Raw genomic sequence first — 22,527 nt, forward strand, 5'->3', positions numbered from 1 at the left:
AAATGGGTAAAGGCTACAGATTTGTTCATCCTGTTTTGTTTTTTTAACCAGTTTAAAATATGATTTCTATATAAGTTTGCATTTCTTAAAAGTGCTTCTTCAGTTAGAAGAGATAACATTAAAATGTTATCATACTGTATATGACACCAGACTATGCAATACATAAGAAACTAAAGAGCCATCTATACCAGAAACACTTCATGAGGTGACATCATTCATACTTCAGAGATATAGATTCATTCGAGATAAAATTCTTTGTTGCGTCGGGAAGAACCCCTTTTATTTACAATACAACAAGCATCAGAGGTAGTACATAATGGGTACATAAATCATCGATTTCATTTTTTTATATATGTAGATCAGAAATTCTTAGATTTCTTTCTGTTTTGGAGTATGTTATTTCAAGTTTTCTGAATAATCCTGCATCATTTTAGAATGGAAGACACAGTATTTGCACCTTAAATAAAGCGTAAACTATGCATCTGTAAAGCAAAGCAATGTAACTTTTAAAGACAGTTAAACTGAATGCAAAGGGGTTTTTTTTATGTGGTAGACTGATTCGTCAACTTTTCACGTTTAGCATCACATTCTTTCTGCAGTGATAGGCTGAGGACTTTTACCGTTACTCATATAGTAAACGTTAGTGCTGGCAATATTGTGACGACAGTTCAACTGTGTTGCTGTAAATCATCTGTTTTGGTTACCCATGCAATTTTGCAACATTTTGTTCTAGCTCACGCTAGATTTTCTTGCTGAACAAGAGCTAGACACTCTCTCTGTGTTCTCTGGAGTGTGAAGTTAGAGTTCCAGAAGCATTTGTCAGAAAAAACAAGGCATCTATCGATACACTGTACTTAGTGAGAAATTCTTGGCCACAACCGCATTGATATTTTCATTACCGTAAGACTTGGTCGGGCCTATTGATGTTTAAACTGAACACATTTTTACAAATAATACTTTTCACTGTTTAGAATAATATAATATGCTTATAATCAGGAATAATGTGGCAGTAGAGCTTATGTGGAAAACATCATCAAGCTCTAAAGTCACAATTTATGAAACGTGAAACACTGCAACACGTATATACTCTCAACCGATTTTTAAAAGCATTAAAGTTTGAAGATAAAATAAATCATAAATCAATCAATTACAATTAATATGACTTGATTTTTTTTTTCTGAAAGTAGCTTTATATGCAATAATTCTTTACAATCTTAAGAGCAATTTGAGTTTTGTTTTCGAATGCTTAATTGATGATGTGTTGCTAATTATTCATTGTACATGGCAAAAGTTCTCGATGTCAGTAAATCGGTGTCGGTTGCTTTTTGTTGCCATGACTATTGACTGTAGAACATTGCCACAGCAACACCACTACTGAATTGTGATAGAAGCTTTTGTGATGTCACAATTACATCACTGAGCAAAAGTGGGTATGCTGCGGGACCGCTTCATGACCAGTCGGACTTCCACGTTTGGGAGACTATCCTGTTTTATCTGGCCACAGCCTTCGTCTGCTACAGCCATGTGAAGGTTGAAACGCAGAGAAACAGATTTCTTCCTCAACTTTGGATTTCCTTGAAAGAACGACCCTTCCCATTGCCTGATCACCTTGTCAATCTTTTCTGTCCTGCAGCACAAAAAAAGTAAAGCATTATACACAAAAAAATATGTCTACGAAGGATTATACCAAGTTTGCAAGGAAGTATACAAAATATAATGATGCCAGTTTTAACATTAATTTCACACCATAATTGTTATTATATTCGCAACCACATGCAAGACAAAACATGTTAAAGTCTGTGTTTTCATTTTGAATTTGTGAAATGCATATGGAATGGTTCTCAGGGAAGCAAAGCACTATATGACCTCCGTTAGGCTAGAAACCCTGTGTTTAGAGGGGTTTTGGAAGCTTCTCAGCTGTTCAGGCTGGGAGACCAGCTTAAACTTGCTAAGACAACCTTAAACCAGCTAAAACTGATTGGTCAGGCTGTTTAGTTGGCTTGTTTAGAGGTGTTTTGGGTGATTTTCAGCTGGTCAGTTAAGTACTAGCTTTGGCCTGCTGGTAGAACAGCTTAAACTAGCTATGACCAGCCAACCAGCTTAGGGTGGTTTGAAGTGTTTATTTCACCCGGGAAATAAGTCTATGTAAACTCACTCCACACTTCCGTGACCTTCGGCGCTCTCCCTCACTACATTTCCCTCCAGAATCTCCTGAGTCTTCACAGTACAGATCTCCCCATCTTTGCTCCCGATTGGTTCTGTGTAAAAACACCACACAAACAAAGAGACAACGCCATAAGACCTGGGCATTTTCTGTCTCACAGTTTTATAATGAACTAGTTGTGAGAATTAATTTGGAAGTCTGAAACAAGGAGCCTTTCAGTGCCAGTTTTATGTTCAGTGATGAAGTTGTTAGGCATTTTGGCCTGACCTGTCAAAATGACAAGACTCCTTTGTCGATGAAGGACTGGGCTTCTATTGGGAGTTCTTTCAGTGGAAGTGGCCTGAGTGATTTCCTCGTCAGATTCATTGGCCAGTCCGTTCTGCTCTGGATCAGGAACTGAACCTTTCCACTCCTTCAGTTTGAGAGACTGACCATCAGATATCAGAAACCTGTAGGTCAGGAACAAATGAAGAACTCATTTCTACACATATTGGTTTAGGTCCACGCTCATGCTCTTTTAAACCCTATAACCCTAAACGTTTGGATGATTGACTGCTCGTAAAATCGAGGACACTTTGCCAATACCTCAAAATTGTCAAGGTTCCAATGGATAACTTTGTAATTGCACAAAAGACAAAACAGACCTCAGTTGTTTGGCAGCATGTAAGTTTGGGCATGTGCTAACAATTTTTATTGCTTAAACCTTAGTAAATCCACCCCTCCCCTGACCTGCCCTCCTCGTGTTCCAAGAGTTTTCTGTAGGTGGCGATCTCTCTCTCCAGTCTCATCTTTGTGTTGAGGAGCTGGCTGTGGTTCTGCCTCTGGACCCCCAGACCGTCTCTGACTGTTTCCAACTCTGACTCCAGACTCCTCATGGACCTGGAGAGGTCCTTGAGCTGCACAGAGTACTGGAGCTGAGTGTGGCGTAGGGAGCTTTGAAGACTCTTCTCCTGATAGAACAGAACAGAATCAGATCATTATGTCTGGTGGAGTGGAACGGAATGGGGTCTATATCTAGGCTAGTAACCAGAAGGTTGTTGGTTTAAGCCCTGTAAGGGAGGATCCATGACCACCATAAATTAGCTTGAGTAAGGCACTGAACAACAGGCTACTCAAGTGGGATTTTACCTGAAGCAAGTGTGCAATTTGCTTTGGTTAAAAGCATTCACTTAATGAAACAAGTTGCCACAGATTTCACATGATGTTGCCAGAGATGTCACCATGAGCTTATTACAGGGGCAATCCCCCTGAAGCAACAAGTTAATGTTCTTAAAACATTTCCCAAATGTTACATTGTGGTTGCAGGAACTTGAAAATGTCCTGTTTTTTAACAATGTGAGAAATGTTATTAAGTATACTAATAACGGCTGTTCTAGTAAAATTTGTTCCTTACCTTTACATAACATTAGCCAAAGTTTTTGGAACATTCCCTGTTAGGTGGGCTGTGGCTGGGGAACTTACTCAAGGGCACAATGGTTATGGAGCATACCGTCTGGAGATTATTCTAGCAACCATCTGGTTAGAGACCATACCCCTGTATCAACATGAGCAATTCTTTTTAGGACAATTCCCCTGGAGCAACCTATTAAGTAGGCACCTTGATCAAGGGCACAATGGTGATGGCTCATGGATTACACCTTATGGAGACTGAACTTTCTGGTTAGTGACAGTGCCCCCCTGGAGAAACCTACGGTTGAGCACCTAGTTCGAAGGCAAAATGGTCATGAATCATACCTTGTGGCAAATAAAACCAGTGAACTTCTGGTGATCAAGTTTTAACCTCTATACCAAACTGCAATGCATATGTACAGTATGTGCAGGTTTGTAGTTAGTTATTAGTGATTAACCTTAGCTGACATCTTTTTTTGAAACTTGAAACATTCAAAGGAACTTAATGTTCCATGAGAAGGTTAAGTGGTATAGCCCGTCATTAGCAATGAAGTCACTTTGGCTATGGGTTAAATTCCCAGATGACTGGCATTAATTGGCATGGTGCTAGAAACACCAAGACCATGGGTTTGATGGTCACGAGGAACACAAATACGGATGTGTATCTTGAATTTATAACAACTGTAAGTTGTTGCCAAATGAATAAATATCTGTATACATTTAAATGTCTGTGGGAATATGTGTGGGAGTTTAATACACACCAGTGCATGTAGCGATTCGATCTCCACCTGCAGACGGTGCCATTGCTTTCGGGCTTCTGTGAGTTCGGCTCGTGCTTCTTTCAAGACCTTATCACCTGCCCTCACCTACACACACACAAAAACACACCACACTCTGTGTATACATAAACATACAAGAAAGCTGTGCCAATGAAAGACAGACATCAAACCTTGATGCATTCTCAAGCATTTCAAAACTTTAAATTCTGACTGGACGCCTGCACATTTGAAACCGTTTTAAAAGAGCCGATATGCACTGATCAGCAACAACATTAAAACCACTGTGAATAACATTTATTATCCCATTACAATGGCACCTGTCAAGAGGTGGGATATATTAGGCAGCAAGTGAACAGTCAGTTGTTGAATTTAATGTGTTGGAAGCAAGGAAAATGGGCAAGCGTAAGGATCTGTGTGACTTTGACAAGGGCCAAATTGTAATGGCAAGACGAGTGGGTCAGAGCATCTTCAATACCGGTTTCCGGTATGCAGGGATTAGTATCTACCAAAAGTGTTCCAAGGAAGTACAACCGGTAAACCGGTGACAGGGTCATGGGCGCCCAAGGCTCATTGATGTGCTTGGGGAGCAAAGGCTAGCCCATCTGGTCCGATCTCACAGAAGAGCTTCTGTAGCACAAATGGCTGAAAAAGTTTTATGCTGGCCATGATAGAAAGGTGTCAGAACACACAGTGCATCGCAGCTTGCTGCGTATGGGGCTGCGTAGCCGCAGACCTGTCAGAGTGCCCATACTGACCCCTGTCCACCGCTGAAAGCGCCTACAATGAGCAAGTGAGCATCAGAACTGGACCATGGAGCAATGGAAGAAGGTGGCCTGGTCTGATGAATCACATTTTCTTTTAGATCACATGGACAGCCGGGTGCATGTGCATCATTTACCTGGGGAAGAAATGGCAGCTGGATGCACCATAGGAAGAAGGCAGGCTGGCGGAGGCAGTGTGATGATCTGGGCAATGTTCTGCTGGAAAACCTTAGGTCCTGGCATTCATGTGGATGTTACTTTGACACGTACCACCTACCTAAAGATTGTTGCAGACCACGTAACACCCATCCATGGCAACAGTATTCCCTTATGGCAGTGGCCTCTTTCAACAGGATAATGAGCCCTGCCACACTACAAAAATTGTTCAGGAACGGTTTGAGGAATATGTAAAAGAGTTCAAGGTGTTGACAGGGGTAGGTTGCACCAGCTATACGTATGTTACAACTTAGCCTAGTTGTGGCATAAATGGGCAGTAAGTCACAATTTACGCACTACTAAATATTTGAGCATGCACCATTAAACTTAGGTAGGTCGTAACCCTATGTATAAACTAAATATTTATGGAAGCCTCTGACCAAGAGTAACGGATGGAATAAAAAAGCAGACTGATATTTAATGACATCAATGAGCTCATGTTTAGCGTGACAGGCTTCAGTCCTTTTGACATATATGATGGTGTTGGCATTTACACTCGTTTATATTTACGGGAGAAAACATTATGTAAAAAACGTACTACTTCAGCATGAATCTTACGGTGCACTTCCTATGTACGGTGTCAAGTTTGAACATATACAATATATGAATAAAGTGTGAACTTTACCTCCCAACTTATGTAAAACCTAAAGCACAGCTAGTGCAACCCTACCCAGATCTCAATCTGATTGAGCATCTGTGGAATGTGCTGGACCAACAAGTCCGATCCATGGAGGCCCCACCTCGCAACTTACAGGACTTAAAGGATCTGATGCTAATGGCTTGGTACCATATACCACAGGACACCTTCAGAGGTCTTGTGGAGTCCATGCCTCGATGGGTCAGAGCTGTTTTTGTGGCATGAGGGTGAAATACACCATATTAGGCAGGAGGTTTTAATGTTGTGGCTGATCGATGTATGCACACTTGTGACAATACATTGAATTCTGTGACATTGCAAACCATAAACAGCCGAGTGTTAATAAATGTACTATTTATTGGACATTTGTGTTTTTTATAATATTGCTGTTGCCACAGCTTGAAGTCATGCATTCGTCAAACATTCCTTACCTGTCTAAAATCATTTTAACGCTCTGCCTTGAGTAGCTTTTTGCTTTATTCGTCCATCAATTACGTATTTTATGCTAAATTGGGACATCAGTCAGATTACAGAGTGCTGGTAATGCAACATGAATTTTTTTTTTATTGCATCTTGTTGTTTGTTAGATATCACAGTTTAAGAATCAAATCTGTCTACAATCTGATAAGAATGACAACACTGTTAAGAGAGGGGAAATTACAGATTTTTTTCTAACATTCTTGTTCCAAAAGCATGTAAGCAAGTATTATCATGTACCATGATAATAACATGTTTTTTTTGGAAATCATACCATGTTAGTACCATGTTATTTACTCATGTACCATGGAAACACCATGATATTTATTCTTTAATGTTTCTTCAATTACCATATCAAAGCCATGGTGCATAAAAATGGTAATCATTCAGCACAATGGCATTTCCATCATATACCCCACTGTCCTGCCAAAGTACTTTTTTGTAAGGGCAAGCTGCTGCATTGTTTTCCAAGGAGAATTACAAGACAGGCGGATGTTTTTGTGCAAGGGCATAAATTCTGCTCTGACACAGTATGACAGATTACGATCACCTACTGTTGGAGGCAGTAAAAGACAATGATAATACTCAGTGGGACAGACATATGTAATTGTAATTTGAATATTAACAGTATTGCAAGCAATCCATTCACCCACACCCACATGTACACACTAGGACTGCTCTGCAGTGCCCTGGGCAGTAGACCCGAGAGAGTATTTTGGACTCGTACCTGTGGCAGAAATACTGCAGTTGGGCTAGTTGCATCCTTTCGGGGCCTTGTCTGTTGAACTGGGCCAGGGACTGGATTTGTCGGCGTGGCTGAGTCAGTGCTGCTCTGAGCTGGGCTGGAGTAGTCGCACTGGGTGCTGGTCCAGGAGAGATCCATTCCTCTGCCATCCTCCCCTGCAGCAACCTGCGCTAGCACCCTATCACAGTCCTCCACTGCCTTCTGCTGGTGCTGATCCAGCTCTCTCTGTCAGCACACGAGAGAGAGAGAGAGAGAGAGAGAGAGAGAGAGAGAGAGTGAGGCAGAAGAGATTCTGAAGACCGTTAGGAGAGTGTGTAAAGCATGTAGTGAGACACAGTGAGCCGAGAGGATGTGTCAGCAAGATTGAATGTGGTAAGGTGCATCAGGCTAATCAGAGAGAAAGATGAATCCAAGGTCCAAGAGTAACATTTTGCAACACCCATCAACAGCAAGTTAATTGCGAAAATGTACCAGCCGTAAACACTTCTTGCTGGTAATTTTATGAAAAGGATAGACCACCCCTCATATAGTTCCAACCCCGTATGAGGGAAAACATGAGAACTTGTATTGTTTTTAGTGCTAAATAATGCAAGTTCTTGCTTAAACACTTGGCACATTGAACGCGCTTCTCTCATAGCGCTCATTAACGTGCAAGATTTTTACTGAAAATGTACTTAAATTTGGGGTAGTGCCTTCAGAAGTCTTGAAATTTGACGGATGAGTTGCGTGAACTACTTTTGTGATGCTTTTGGATCCTTTTTTACCTTTAAAGTGAGGCACTATCCAACGCCATTGTATTAAGAAGACAGACCATGACGAAAACATCTTCGTTTGTGTTCCGCACAAGAAGACAATTTTTTGTGTGTGTATGTAAAGTGTGACATGGACATGGTTTCGTGAGATTCACATTTTCAATCCATCCAACTAAAGGGTACACAAAAGCAAAGATTTTCTCAAGAAACACTCCCCCGTTCCCTATAACACACTCACACACACACACCCTTTCCCCAAGGCAAACCGCAGCTTGGCATGAAAACAGAATGGAACGACTTCAACAAGCATCTTCACTAAAGACAGACGTCAGTATTTCTTTCCTTAAATGCTTAATATGACTAACAGGACTTCACACTCAATTGTTCAGACACACACACACGCACGCACGGATACACAATTTCTTCACCTCTTGTTCTTCTAGAATTTGCTGTAACTGTAGTCTGGTTTGAGAAAGCTGTTTTTGCAGGAATGTGTTGGTCAGCTCCACCTCTTCCTTCTTCATCTTCAGCTGTGACACCTGCTGCTCCTGCAGGAGACAGAGATTCTCCTCCGTCTCACACCTAAACACCAACACACACACAGCATATCATAGACTTCTTGTTTTTATATAAATCTAATTATAATGACTACAGACTTCTAGAAAACTTTCCCACACTTTTTTATTTGTTTACTAACAATGTCCAACAGTGTATGTACATGTGTCACAGGCAGGGCCGTAACCACCGTAGACATTGAGGGGGACATGTTCCCCCCAATATTCATAACAGTGGTCTACTTATATGGGTTTTTTTCCATGGTTGATTATTAAATTATTACATTTGATCTCGCAAGAGAAACAAGCAACATGGTCTGGAAAAATAAGCTAAAAAAAGCCACAAAAGCCACCAGACCCAAATCTGTATTAAACTGGTTTTCAAACGTGCCTAATTTTGTTCTAAAGGTCTCATACGATAGATTTACATGCATCCAAGGTCAAAAAACACTTTAATTTGCTCATAATTTAAATTGCAACATTAGCTTTTTGTCCCAGTGTCAAAAAGAACTTGTTCAATGATCCGTTATAAAGCGTTCATTCTAAACTCCTCCTTTCAGAGAGCCTCCTCTGCTCTGATTGGTCAGATGTACAGGTCTGTTGTGATTGGTCTATCGCTTTGTGTAGTGTTTGAGGGTGGGTCAAAGCTGTTCGCGAGCAGCCGATGAAGATCAGAGGCGGGGTTTTTGTTACCAAATTAGGTAGGTTAGTACAGGAATTAAGTCTGGAATTACTAAAGACTCGTTTCAGGTGTTCAGAATCGGTTCTTTCTTTTGGGAGTTAATAACTCCATTTGTCGTGCACTTCGATTTTTGAAACTTTACAGACTTTTTTTACATTCACAAACAAGTATATAACACACTAATATTTAAAAACCATAATAGGTGCTCTTTAATACAACATATCTAACAATAATTCAGTGAAGACTTGGTAACAAATGAGAAAAGTACTTTTTTACCTCTAATAATATTGTCCTTGTATCTGGATTAGCCGTTCTGTATACTGTAGTATTTATACATAGTTAATAAAAAGGTCTTCATTTACAGAATGCTTAATCCACAACAGACACTTGGGTAAAGAAATGTGTGATGCATGGTCAAAATTGTTTGGGGTGGTGGAAATGACTAAATGAACTCATTTCCAAATAATACATATAATTTTTTTTTTCATTTCCATTTCCATTTCATTGTTTTTTTTTTTTTTTTAAAGATTATCATAGTTTTAAACAAGTATTAAATACTATTTTATAATGGATTTTCATAGTTTAATTTTGCAAGTCGAGGACAAGGCTAAAACAGTCAAATCTATATACATAAACGGCCTTTTAAAAGTACCAAAAATCAGATTTAATGAGACTTTCATTAAAAAAAATCAGAAATCTGTTTATTTTAATACAAATCAACAGAGACCGATTACCTATAAACAACCCTCTCAACAATTTTTGAGCATGAACAACAAACATCCCCCGATGAAGGGGGGCTCTTGGAGATAATTGTCCCCAGGGCCTTTTCAAGTGATAACCCGTCCCTGCAAATCAACCCCTAGGATGTGAAAGTAGCTGAAATCGTAGAAACACCCTACTTTTGTATATACATCAAGTTAATTATAATTAATAGAGACAAACACTAATCCCCCCGCGACCCTGTACACAGGATAAGCGGTTGACGATGGATGGATGGATGAAACACTAATCCTGCTTTGAATAGAGACCTTTTGCATTTTCTGAAATATAAAATTTCACATAGAACTAGTTTTTTTCAATGAGGACTTTAAATTAAATTCTTAATTTAGTTAGTTCGAGTTAAATACGAGTTAAGCTTTGTCATACCACAGTTTATGTTAAACTTGTTAACAGAAATAGAATGAAAGTCTATGGGGCAACCAGACAGCGATCCACTGTAAACACATTTTTCTGTTTATTTAAAAACAATCTGAGGTCTTCATCTAAAATGATTTTCTGTTGTCATCAACAGCATACCACTGCTGCTGTTCATAGTGTGGGAAACAACACAAGCTGGTTTCAAAAAACATATCTGAGCATGTGCAATACCCACAAGGCCATGTATTCCACAGAGCTGCCACATTAAATTCATATGAACAGTCTTTGAGAGTGCATGTGGGGATAATTTTTCTGACATCAATGTATGCCCATTAACTTTTTAAACGATTACTTTAAAATGCAGTTAGACAATCAAGTCTAACAAACAAAGCAGTGATTTTCGGAGGAAGTTAGCATGAATATGGCTGATGTCATCTCAAGAAAATGATATGCGTTGTAATTGTTTATTTATTTATTTTGCTTAGTTGATTAACATGCATTTTAATCATTTTAAGCTGAGTTATATAAAGTAGCACTTGTTTCCAACCACAAGAGGGTGATCAGATGTCCAAATCAAGAGACTGAACTTCTTTGAAATTTCCATTGGTATGTTGGCATGTTTTTGAAAGGAATGCAGTTTTAATACTGTGCATGTTTTGCAATTGTTCTGTAGTATGTATGGAATACTGGAATGATCTACTTAATTTGCATATATGTGTAGTTTGATAAGTATGTGCAGTGTACTGAACAGAAGGTGCACATTTGTTTCATTGGTTACATCAGGTTTCAGAAGTGGTTTTCTCCCAGGGCGCCAAACAAGCTAGAACCAATACTGGGCTATATATACAGTAAATGTACACTGGTGGCCAAAAGTTTGGAATAATGTACAGATTTTGCTGTTTCCGAAGGAAACTAGTACTTCAATTCACCAAAGTGGCATTCAGATGATCACAAACTCTAGTCAGGACATTACTGATGTAATAAACAGCACCATCATTATTTGAAAAAAGTAATTTTTGATCAAATCTAGAAAGGTCCTATTTCCAGCAGCCATCACTCCAACACCTTATCCTTGAGTAATCATGATAAATTACTAATTTGGTACTAGAAAATCACTTGCCATTATATCAAACACAGTTGAAAACTATTTGGTTCGTTAAATGAACCTTAGCATTGTCTATATGTTCATTTTTGAGTTGCCACAGTACGCAGTAGACTCAATTTTAGGTCAAAAATGTCAAAAAAGAAACTGCTTTCTCTAGAAACTCGTCAGCCAATCATTGTTTTGAGGAACGAAGGCTATACGATGCTTGAAATTGCCAAAAAACCAAAAAACCTGAAGATTTCATATAAAGTTGCACACTACAGTCTTCAAAGACAAAGCACAACTGGCTCTAACAAGGACAGAAAGAGATGTGGAAGACCAGATGTGCAACTAAACAAGAGGATAAGTACATCAGAGTCTCTAGTTTGAGAAATAGACGCCTCACATGTCCTCCGCTGACAGCTTCATTGAATTCTACCCGCTCAACACCAGTTTCATGTACAACAGTAAAGAGAAGACTCAGGAGGCCTTATGGGACAAATTACAAATAAAAAAGCCACTTTTGAAACAGAAAATCTAAAATAAAAGGTTCAAGTGATCAAAGAGAAACAGACATTGGACAACAGATAATTGGAAAAGAGTGTTACGGATCTTAACCCCATTGAGCTTTTGTGGGATCAGCTAGACTGTAAGGTGCGCGAGAAGTGCCCGACAAGATAAGACACATCTATGGCAAGTGCTACAGGAAGTGTGGGGTGAAAGGTCACCTGAGTATCTGGACAAACTGACAGCTAGAATGTCAAGCATCTGCAAAGCTGTCATAGCTGTAGGTGGATGTTTTGATGAGAACTCTTTGAAGTAGTTTAAGAAGTTCTGAAAATGTTTTTCAAATTGTAATAGTAATTCTTCACGTTATTAATGCCCTGAGTATACTTTGTGATCAATTGAATGCCACATTGGTGAATAAAAATACCAGTTTCTTAGAAGAGCAAATCTGTCCATTATTACTTATTTTTTATTTACACAAATAAAAAATTAAATAAGGTGTAAAAAAAAAAAATTGCACAGTTGCTAGATTTATTGCAGAGAGTATAAGCAAACACCTCTTGCTAATGCAGTGTAGGAGGTCACGTGACATCAATGTAGCAAACTACAGTTTAAAATGGTTATTTTTGTACACTGCATACTGTATTGTGTACGATTAAAAAAAATACTACATATGTAGTATGCATTACGCTGTGCATTAGTATTCCACTCTAAACACATCCCATGTAAACTTGGTGAATTTACTGTAGCTCATTTTTTATATTTTATGTATTAAATTTGCTCTAACCTGGTCTGTAAACTTGAGGCTTTGAGTTTTACAGCATCGCATTGTAACAAAGTCTCTGTATTTTGCATTAGCATCTTGGTAACCTGTCAATATAAACACAGAAGAGACAGAATTAGAGATATAAAATGTAGGCATACAATCAAAACAGACCATTTAATTGAATATGGGTCTAAATAATGGTTACATTTAAGAAAGGTACATTATTTGGTTTATTTATGACTGCTAGAAGTAAAACACCCTCAAACACACTTCTAATCATGGTAACATAAAATAATTAGTAAATTCTCGCTGTGAAAAGATCAGGGTGTATGTAGAAGTGCTTCTGTGGTTTTTCTGGCTGTTTATGCATTGACAGACTTTAAATTAAAATACCACAGCTAAAGGAAGTTATGCAGACTTAAACGCTGCCAGGAATTTTAAAGATTGTATAAAGTGCACATGGCTTTGACATCTCGATTGATTTATTGATAGTTTGCTATCCTTGCACATACTCTGAAAAACCTGTGTAATTTATGCACCACTGGCGTCGCCAAATGAAATGGACAGAATGTTTTTGAACAGGTTTCCCAACACTTTCCCTGTCTGCCATTGGTCAGACAAAAAGCTAGTCCCGCCCCAAACTCATTCTTACTTACAATTGTCTCTGCATACTAAGTTGAGATACCTAAGATTTAAAGTGTCTGGTTTAACCCTGTTTTCTCGTTTTCTGCATTTTCTGCATGTCTTTAAGCAGGTTGTTCTGTTAGAGTCAAAGGTCAAACAAGATGTAAAAGCAGCCCCTAAGGTCCGACAGGATTGGCCATATTTTTCAGGGTCAATATAGCCATGGGCACAGGAAGGGTTTTAGGAAGCACAGGTGTTAATTTAAGTGCCTGGTTCACTTAAATATGCTAACATGTCAACAGTCGTCTGTCGTCCCATGGAATTTAAAACAAAAGCCTGCAAACACATGTTTTAAAGGCTTTAGCTTTGTTCGAAATAGCATAGTACCTCTATACAGTTTAGTATGTGCAGAGCATATGCACATTTTGGTATTAAAATAAGGTTACATTAGTTAGCATGCATTTATTAATCTTGGTTCATGTTATTTTCAACATTTACTGTCACATTTTTTAAATCAAAGTTGTATACACTCAGGAAAGACAACTCTTTATCTGAACTTTATTCAATCACAGACATTGGTTCCACGTGTAATGAAAATAACTCAAATGAAACTCGGTGATATGCTAGCTAGTGACAGGAAATGTTAGCATGCTAAACACATGCTGGTGGGAAGCACTACTGAGTGCAACTTGGTTACTATGCTACGTACTGTACAGTTAGCATAGAAATTGTTCAATGGAAAAAGCAATATGTAGAAAACAGAGATGGGCGTATTGATACTTCAGAGTTTTTTAACAAGTGATCTTATTATTTAGATTACATGAATATTAATGCATCTCGTAACCTTCAAAGTAGGGATTATATTAGCCAGGGCTGGACTGGTAATCTGGCATACCAGGCATTTTCTCAGTGGGCCAACGCACTTTGGGGCCGATCAGGGGCGGACTGGCCATCAGGAGAACCGGGTGGGCTGGTGGGCCGGCCGCGAAACGGGCCGCGATAAGCTGAAATGAGTTGCCGCGTTATGCAGAATGGGTCACAAAATGGCGCCACAATATGCCGAAGGGGGCAGCGTCACCCAATTTGGAATGCCCAATTCCCACTACTTTGTATAGGTCCTCGTGGTGGCGCGATTACTTGCCTCAATCCGGGTGTCGGAGGACAAGTCCCAGTTGCCTCTGCTTCTGAGACCGTCAATCCGTGAATCTTATCACGTGACACATTGTGCATGACACTGCGGAGACTCACAGCATGTGGAGGCTCATGCTACTCTCACGATCCACGCACAATTTACAACGTGCCCCATTGAGAGCGAGAACCACTAATCACGACCACTGGGAGGTTACCCCATGTGACTCGACCCTCCCTAGCAACCGGGCCAATTTGGTTGCTTAGGAGACCTGGCTGGAGTCACTCAGCACACCCTGGATTCGAACTCAGGACTCAGCATTAATACTCACTAAGCTACCCAAAATGTGCGTAATACATTCAAGAGCACACAATGTAATGCACCTTTTAATGCAATTACAAACATTTTACTCAAACATGGATTTTTGCACATTGCATACTTTTTCCACATATAGTTTTTTTAATAGTTTGCAGTAAACAGTATTCATGAAGCCCTATGATGGGATTCCATTTCAAACATACTGTAGTCTTTATCAACACAGTCACTCCTAAAGTGGCTTTCTAAAGGCTGATGGAAGGATGTTATTCAGCAATATTGGCTTAACTCATATTAATTGGCTGTTTGCCGTTTTGAACATTCTTGAGCTGTTATGACATCATGAATGATTCATTGTCTCTGAAAATCGCCCTCATATATAAAGCATTTTAAAGTCACAATAAATTATTAAGGACCATATTTCTGGCCTATGCATGCAAGTATTTCAAAATACTAATGTGTTTGTTTGTACAGCGAATGATAATGCAAACCTGTGCATCTCATTTGCATAAGTAATTTCACACTAGTCATACTATATTTACATATAGTCATACAATGCTAAACTGTTGTATGCTACATTGTTTTCATATGACCACGCCACTTTGCATAATTAATTCGGCGATCAGTTATCAAATTAGAAATAAATGTGAATATTTTGTATTTTTTCCAACTTTGTGTAAAAATGTCAACGTTTGGCACTCAAATTATGAGTCAAGAAAGAGATTGCATTTGGTTTCACTTCCATTGAACCGGCCATCCAATTAATGCATGCATAATGACAATTTGCAGAGTAGTTTTGTAGTACGATACTTCAAACATATCCGTAGTCTCAAATAAAGCAGTCACACTAATGCTATTTCTCAATCAGGCTCCTGGGGGCTTCAAGCACTTAACATTATAGATAGTGTTTAACATTTTGTCCCGTATCGAATACACATAATTACATTCATCATCTCATTAGTCAGTTCACACCTCAACTGGGAGAGTCAGATAATCGAGACACCTAAAATGTGCAGTTCTGTGAGGCCCCCAGGGGCCAGATTGAGAAATGATATTCAAGAGGATGAATTTTCAAATAAGCATTAAAGCCTTAACTACTCAAGATTACCCAAGAGCCAGTTTGAGGAGTTTTTCAGAATCAGCTGATCAAAGATAATTAAATAATATGAATATTGAGCATGGCCACTATAGTGTGCCTCGGGTGCCAATGCATCAATGTAATAAGACAGGTAAGAGACAGATATCAGGGCAGGTAATAAGTGACTGCAGCAAGTTTGGATTGAGTGTTTATGTATAAAGAACAAGTCTGAAGTAAGGGTGCGCAGTACAACCAAAATCTTTTATCACTGTACTAATATCACACAAGCAATAGTGCTGTTGCACAGAATATCAGATATTCAGTACAATGCCACGACCGATAGTGTGATATTGCAAAATGCAAAACCCAGCACTGTTTACCTGGTGTAATTAATGTCGCAATTTTACCGCCCGTGGAAAGCAGTTGGTAAACATTTCGTTTTTTTAATGCACATTTATCTATTGATCGCGGCATACAAATTGCATTCAGCAAAGATTTTGTAGGGGCAGATTTTGATTTTGTGCCACTGTCTGATTTGCGGAATTAATTTAGTGAATTAGGCGCAAAAGCAGCAAAGATAGCGCTTGCAAATAAATGGCGCATTCAGTTGGCGTATTTAATTCTTAAGTGAATTCCCCACCTTGCGTTGTACACACTAAAGTAAAACGGAAAGTCTCAGCTTTCTAGTGATATAATTATTATGGTTTTACTCCAAACTGCTGCCGATATACGTATAATATCGCAACTGGTGATTCCGTCACAATTACTAAATCAGACCATCGAGCGCTGATTGAAAATCCAAAAACGAATATAATTTTGTAATTATATTGTATATATATATATATATATATATATATACACTGTATATTATATAACATATTATATATATATATAATATTATATTATTTTCAACATTTTGTTTATTATATGCACATTTTTAAACATTTTATTTAAAAAAAATTAGGATTGTGATTTAATTTATTCCTACCTGTAATACTTTCTTCTATCCCAGTTTATTGCTCAAAACAATGTTCAAAATTAGTTTTTAGTCCAATATCGCATTTGTCCATAAACCGCCTATTGCGACTCAAAATGGTTGGTAGCATAAATTTACAGTTTTACTTTAAATGTACTTTTTTTTTCGGCAATTCATTTTTTTTTTTATTAAAATTCGACACTTTGTTACACATCTTATTTATTCGTAATTTTTTTCTGTTAAATTACATAAAGACGCTGTCAAATTTACCTTCTTACACTAAAATTCTGCCACTCACCGCTAAAATTATATGCTTGTCCATTGTGTATATTCAGTGTATATGTGTACGATTGGGCAATGGGCGAATCCGGCAGTCAAAGTTCACCAAACTTGAACTCAACGCGAAATCCGCAAAGGGAAATTCTTTACCACCGGTAGTCCATCGCACGAAATTCACGATTTCGCAGATTTCGTCATGCAAAGGTAAATGTGACCGCAACTTAAAACACATAAAATGCAAATAAATAGATTTTGGCCTAATATCACATTTCTCCATTAATCTGCCCATTGCGACTTGCGAAAATGTTCATGTCACAATTACTAATCAGACCATCCAACATTAATTTAAGATACGAAAACTAAAGTAACTTTAGCTATATATCAATTTAATTTTCATTCATATTGTAGCTAACATTTACAGTTTCACTTTAGGTAATTTTTCACAAATTTGCTGTGTTTTTTTCCCATTTACGTCAATCTTTGCTACTTTTTTTTGGTCTTTGTTACAGTTTTAGTTAACTCTTATATCCTTACATGAACCATTATACCACCCTGCCCTAGTGTGAACGTCACAAACCAACCTGATCTCGAAGTTCCTGTGCCAGCGCTTCCTTGTCACTCCAGTCCCGTGGGGCAGTTATGGCGTTCCTCCTTCCCCATTCCAAAATCTGTTCCTCAAGCTTACAATTGACCTGATCCAACTGTTTCACGTGCTCCAGAAATCCCTTCAGCCTCTCGTTCAGGTCCCTCAGGGCCCATTTGGGCTCCTCTAGTTCCTCCATGGGGGCCCCTGCACAGACAGAACCCAAACAGAAATCTACAAGAGCTCGATTTGTCTTAATAGCCCCCCACACCACAGGTAATTGGGTGTTTTACCAAGTAAATATTTATTCAGAATACCAACCGTTGATGTGGCTCCAACAGACACTGCAGTTACGGTATTGTCATGCTCTTCTATGCGAGGAGGAAAGGGTCAGCACTGGGGCTGTAGAGCAGGAGAAAGGGGCCCACAGGGTCCCACCGGCCGCATATGTGGAGGTGAAATAGTCTACCGCAGCAAAGCCACGGGCCACAATTAGTGTCACGAGTTCTGGAGTCTTTGTACTTGCTGATCCTGGATTATGGTCACAATTCACATATAAACAAGAGCCTGCTTACACACACACACCCTGCAATAACCGCACAGGTCAAAGTCTTATTTATCTTGTTGGGTTTTACACTTTTTAAGGTTGTGTGTTTTTATTTGTGCTTGCTTTACATAATTTTGCATGCATATGTGTGTAAATGTTTTTGTATGCGGTTTGTTCGTATTGCCGTAGGCTGTGTGCATGCATGTGTTTTTGTATTGAAACATTTCATGTTAAACCATCAGTTCTTTTACATAATAGTTTCTCTGTCATGGTGAACTTCAGGTAAAGAACAGGGATGCTGGGACATGTCTTAGTCCTTAGGGCTTGCTTACAAAATACAAATAGCTTTACAAAATAAATCTGGCATTCCATGAAAACTGTTGCATGGATTAAGGAAAATTAGTTGTTTGTACTAACATGGATTATATTTTTTGATTTAAGATTTTAAGATAAGTCATGTTCTATCCTTACAATAAATACATTGAATAATACACTTAATGCTTAATTTTGTTTATAGAGTAAAAATGTTCATTTCAAAATATATAAACTGTATTTTTTTAAACGGTTTAAACCTTTTCTACATTTAAACCGTTAAACGTTAGGCAGCTACTACAGTAGATAGAGTACACAACTATATAACTATTACCCCCAAAAAGTAAACAATGTGACTCCGTAGCACTATCATAACATTGTTTGTTTGAGCATCTCGACCTGCCCAACACAGAAACATTGGTTCAAACAATGGCGTGAGTTTAGAGCGGGACTATCTGTTTGATCAGCCAATGGCAGAAGGAGGTTGTGTTAAAAGGTTTTTTTTGGTGTTCCTGAAGCTAAACTGGTCTTGGGGGGCCGCTTAGTTCTCAAACTATTTTATGTCTTTCCCATGTGTTTTCTGTTCATTAACCACATTGTGCAACTCCATTATGAATTTAATAAATCTGTATATTAATTTGCTTTGAGCACTTGTGGATCCATGCACGTTCTAGCATTATCAAGGGCTGCTGAAGTCGCGTGCTCCATATTTGGGCAGATTCACGAATTGCGCCAGTTGCCTGTTGTATTCACAACCTTTCATTTCAGTGTTGATCAGATTAATCATGTTAATAACATTTTAACCCACTAGGCCGACGCACTTTGAGGCCAATCAGGGGCGGACTGGCCATCGGGAGAACCGGGTCGGCTGGTGGGCCAGCTGCGAAACGGGCCGAATGGGCGGTGAAAAGCTAAAATGGGCCGCTTTGTTATGCAGAACGGACCACAAAATGGCACCGCAATATGCAGAAAAGTTCAACAACTTTTGGGCCAGTTCCCATGTAAAATCCCGGGCCGATTTCTCTTCCCAGCCCAGCCCTGCTCACAGTGACTCATTAGAGACTCTTTACACGCAGAAAAATGCAAACAGATGTACAGTACATATGAGCAAAAATACATAAGGATTATTTTAGAAATGTGTAACCCAAGTAATGTACTTAAAAGTAATTACCTGAACTGAAAGCCAGTAACTTTAATCTGATTTCATGGATTTATAATGTTATGTGTTAAACTAAGTGATTACTTCGTAATTATATGGAATATGGAGTGCATACACTAATTTTAGCAATGACAAATGTGTGCCCCCTCAGAAATGTTAAATGCCCCCTTACATGTTTCATCCTGTGGCAGAACGTTGCACTAGCAACACAAAGGTCGTGGGTTTGAATCCCATTTTTATTTGTACAATATTCGTTGGGAAGTTAGAGTATTTTCAACCTTGTCTTTTAGAGTGAATGGTACTATAACAATATTTTTGCAAACTGAGTTTTACGTGTCGCGTTCTACGTTTCGCTGCATTTTTCTGCCGAAATGAACACTAGAGGGGCTACAACAACTGTGCGTTTTATTTACTTTCACACATATCACGACTACAACGGCTGATTAGGACTTTAGTAACACTTCTAAACGACTGTGGCTCAGGTGGTAGAGCGGGTCGTCCACTAATCGCAGGCTAGGCGGTTTGATTCCTGGCCCACATGACTCCACATGCCGAAGTGTCCTTGGGCAAGACGCAAAACCCCAAGACTTTTCATGTCGCATTTCCTTTTAGGACATTATCGGTTAGGTTTAGGGGAAAGGATGCCTGTTTGTTCAACTCTCATTTGCTTTAAGGACACTGGTTGCACGTTATTTTACAGTACGTGTAATTTCAGTATAATTACCCAAGAAAGTACTGAGAAATATTAAGTCTTAATATAACTTAATATGAGATAAGGTTAGAGTTTGGGATTAGGTTTAGGGTTAGTACCTAGTAATTACTGTAGTTGTTGTAATTATATAGTGCGTAAATGTAGAACAGTACTGTAAAATAAAGTGCTACCAGGACAATATTGGTTAGGTTTAGGTTAAGAAGTTATGTTTTACTTTATGTTTTATGTTTTAATGATAAAATCTCTAACATGCTCCTTTTGAAACCTCGTCTGATTACAACACTATTTCACTCGCTTTTATCGCCCCCTGCTGGACATTTCACTGAGAAACTGCAGCAAAACGTACTGAAGCACGTAATATTGTTTTAGAAAAATGTTGCTAGTGTAACTTAATTTTCAGGCTATCAGTATTTTAATGTAAAAAATTAAATTACACATCGTCAAAAACAGAAATAGTGGTGAAATTTGTGTAAAACAAGACATTTGAAAGAAAAAGGCAACTAAATGTTATGACAGACCCACATGACAATACTAGTTAATGACTAGAATTCTCGTTTATGCATGAAAAGACCCTAAACTACTTGGTGTTTAACGTATAGTAAAAGCCAACTGTCAAGCACATTTTTGGGTGAGCTATCCCTTTAAAAACATAAATACAGGTAGTTAAACCAACAATGACAAGTTTCTTTCCGTTTGATCTTCTGAACCTCTATGGAGTTGAAACTTCAGAGGGCATGATGCAATGAAAGATCATCAGAAGAAATCAAAACAACATCTTCACTTACAAACACGCCTTTGTTCCGTTCCACCCCTTTTGTCTTTTTCCCGCCTCTGTCCTTTCCCCAGTAATGTCTCTTCAGGTCAGAGTCACTTAAGTGTGGCAGTTCTCAGTAGGGCAACAGTCCGTCTAGCTTTGCTGGGTCCCAAACTTGCACATCTGGTTCTTGGGTGTCGAGGCATCTGGACGCCTAACAATCTCAGCTATCACAGGACCGGGAATGCCGCCCGACCTGTTCTGGCGCTGAGATGCATTATAAAACTGTGGTCTTATGACAGTCTCCTAAAATGGGAGTGCAGGTAATTAAAGGAAGGAAATAGCAGTAAGTATGCGGCTACCTGTCCAACAGTGAAATTACAAGGTCGCCAGTTTACAAAACAGGTGTCAGCTCGAACAAATGTGAACTTTCGGAAGACACATTTTGTCTTTTAACAAGGCCTGGAACAACGTCATTCCCACCTGTTTGCATCACCGAGTCAAGCATGATTGTAGTGTGCTTGTGATTCACGTTAGTTAAGGAAAAGTTTAACAGGGCCATAATTATTTAGGCTGTGATAATGACAAATGTATATGATTAGAATGTATTTGTGATGTCATCTAATGTATGTAGGCCCTTGACATCCAATACTTCATCTCAAATACAGTATTTTAAACTTTTCGGCAATAATACATCTAAAACTACTTTAAACAGCATTTTCTACTTCTTATATGCTCAAAAAATATTTTTTGCCTTTTTTAAGATTTACACATTTTAATTTGATAAATGAATTACATCAAATTGAATTGTGTAATCTTTAACAAAATTCAATTAATTAAATGTACTTTAATTAAAGTTTTATTCATTGAATTTTGTTAAATATTACGCAATTCAATTTGATGTAATTTGTGAATGAAATTAAAATATGTAAATCATAAAAAATGAGCTAAAATATTTGTTTTGAGTGTATACTTTATAAATGCATGCCGTTTTTTTTTTTACCTGGTATTAATTGAGAGACTACATAGAAAATGTGTACTTTTAAAAAATTATGTCAAGACACAGACATAGACAAAACATAGAAAAAATATAGATATTTTATTATTTATTTTTATATTTGTTAAATTGCTCGACTAAATTTAATTATAGATGTAGCTCTGTCTTTATACATCCTCTGCTTTGGCAATATTGTACTGTTTACATTCATGCCAATAAAGCCCCTTGAATTGAACTGAATTGACAAAATATAGATATAGACAAAGACAAGACATAGACAGACAAAACATAGACAAGACACAGACATAGACATAGACAAGACAACACATAGACAAGACACAGACATAGACAAGACATAGACATAGACAAGACTTAGATATAGACAAGACACAGACATAGACAAGACATAGAC

At 38.4% G+C, this 22,527-nt stretch overlaps 1 protein-coding gene across 2 annotated transcripts; it reads right to left on the reverse strand.

The window, feature by feature from the left end:
• Nucleotides 1-259: 259 nt before the first annotated feature.
• LOC127639820 (keratin, type I cytoskeletal 20-like) lies at nucleotides 260-21,535 on the reverse strand. Of its 2 annotated transcripts, XM_052122072.1 has the most exons (11): nucleotides 21,150-21,535; nucleotides 17,956-18,165; nucleotides 17,633-17,841; nucleotides 12,672-12,754; nucleotides 8,349-8,502; nucleotides 7,151-7,393; nucleotides 4,315-4,419; nucleotides 2,894-3,114; nucleotides 2,432-2,613; nucleotides 2,156-2,258; nucleotides 260-1,627 (listed from the first exon to the last, which is right to left on the reverse strand). In XM_052122072.1, exons 3-11 carry the CDS (start codon nucleotides 17,831-17,833, stop codon nucleotides 1,414-1,416), a joined length of 1,506 nt encoding a protein of 501 aa, XP_051978032.1. In that variant the 5' UTR covers nucleotides 17,834-17,841; nucleotides 17,956-18,165; nucleotides 21,150-21,535; the 3' UTR covers nucleotides 260-1,413. The 2 variants fall into 2 exon arrangements, with proteins under 2 accessions (XP_051978032.1, XP_051978031.1); XM_052122071.1 differs by lacking the exon at nucleotides 21,150-21,535 and having other exon boundaries at nucleotides 17,956-18,629.
• Between the last annotated feature and the right edge of the window lie 992 nt (nucleotides 21,536-22,527).

This window comes from Xyrauchen texanus, chromosome 48, assembly GCF_025860055.1.
Source record: "Xyrauchen texanus isolate HMW12.3.18 chromosome 48, RBS_HiC_50CHRs, whole genome shotgun sequence".
NCBI classification, from domain to species: domain Eukaryota; kingdom Metazoa; phylum Chordata; class Actinopteri; order Cypriniformes; family Catostomidae; genus Xyrauchen; species Xyrauchen texanus.

Coding starts and splice junctions, on each gene's coding strand:
- LOC127639820 (XM_052122072.1), bottom strand. CDS start 17,833: ATGGAGGAACTAGAGGAGCCCAAATGGGCCCTGAGGGACCTGAACGAG. Junction 8,503..12,671: donor GCCTCAAGTTTACAGACCAG/GTTAGAGCAAAT, acceptor GTTGGTGTTTAG/GTGTGAGACGGAGGAGAATC. Junction 1,628..2,155: donor GAAGGTCACGGAAGTGTGGA/GTGAGTTTACAT, acceptor TTTGTGCTGCAG/GACAGAAAAGATTGACAAGG.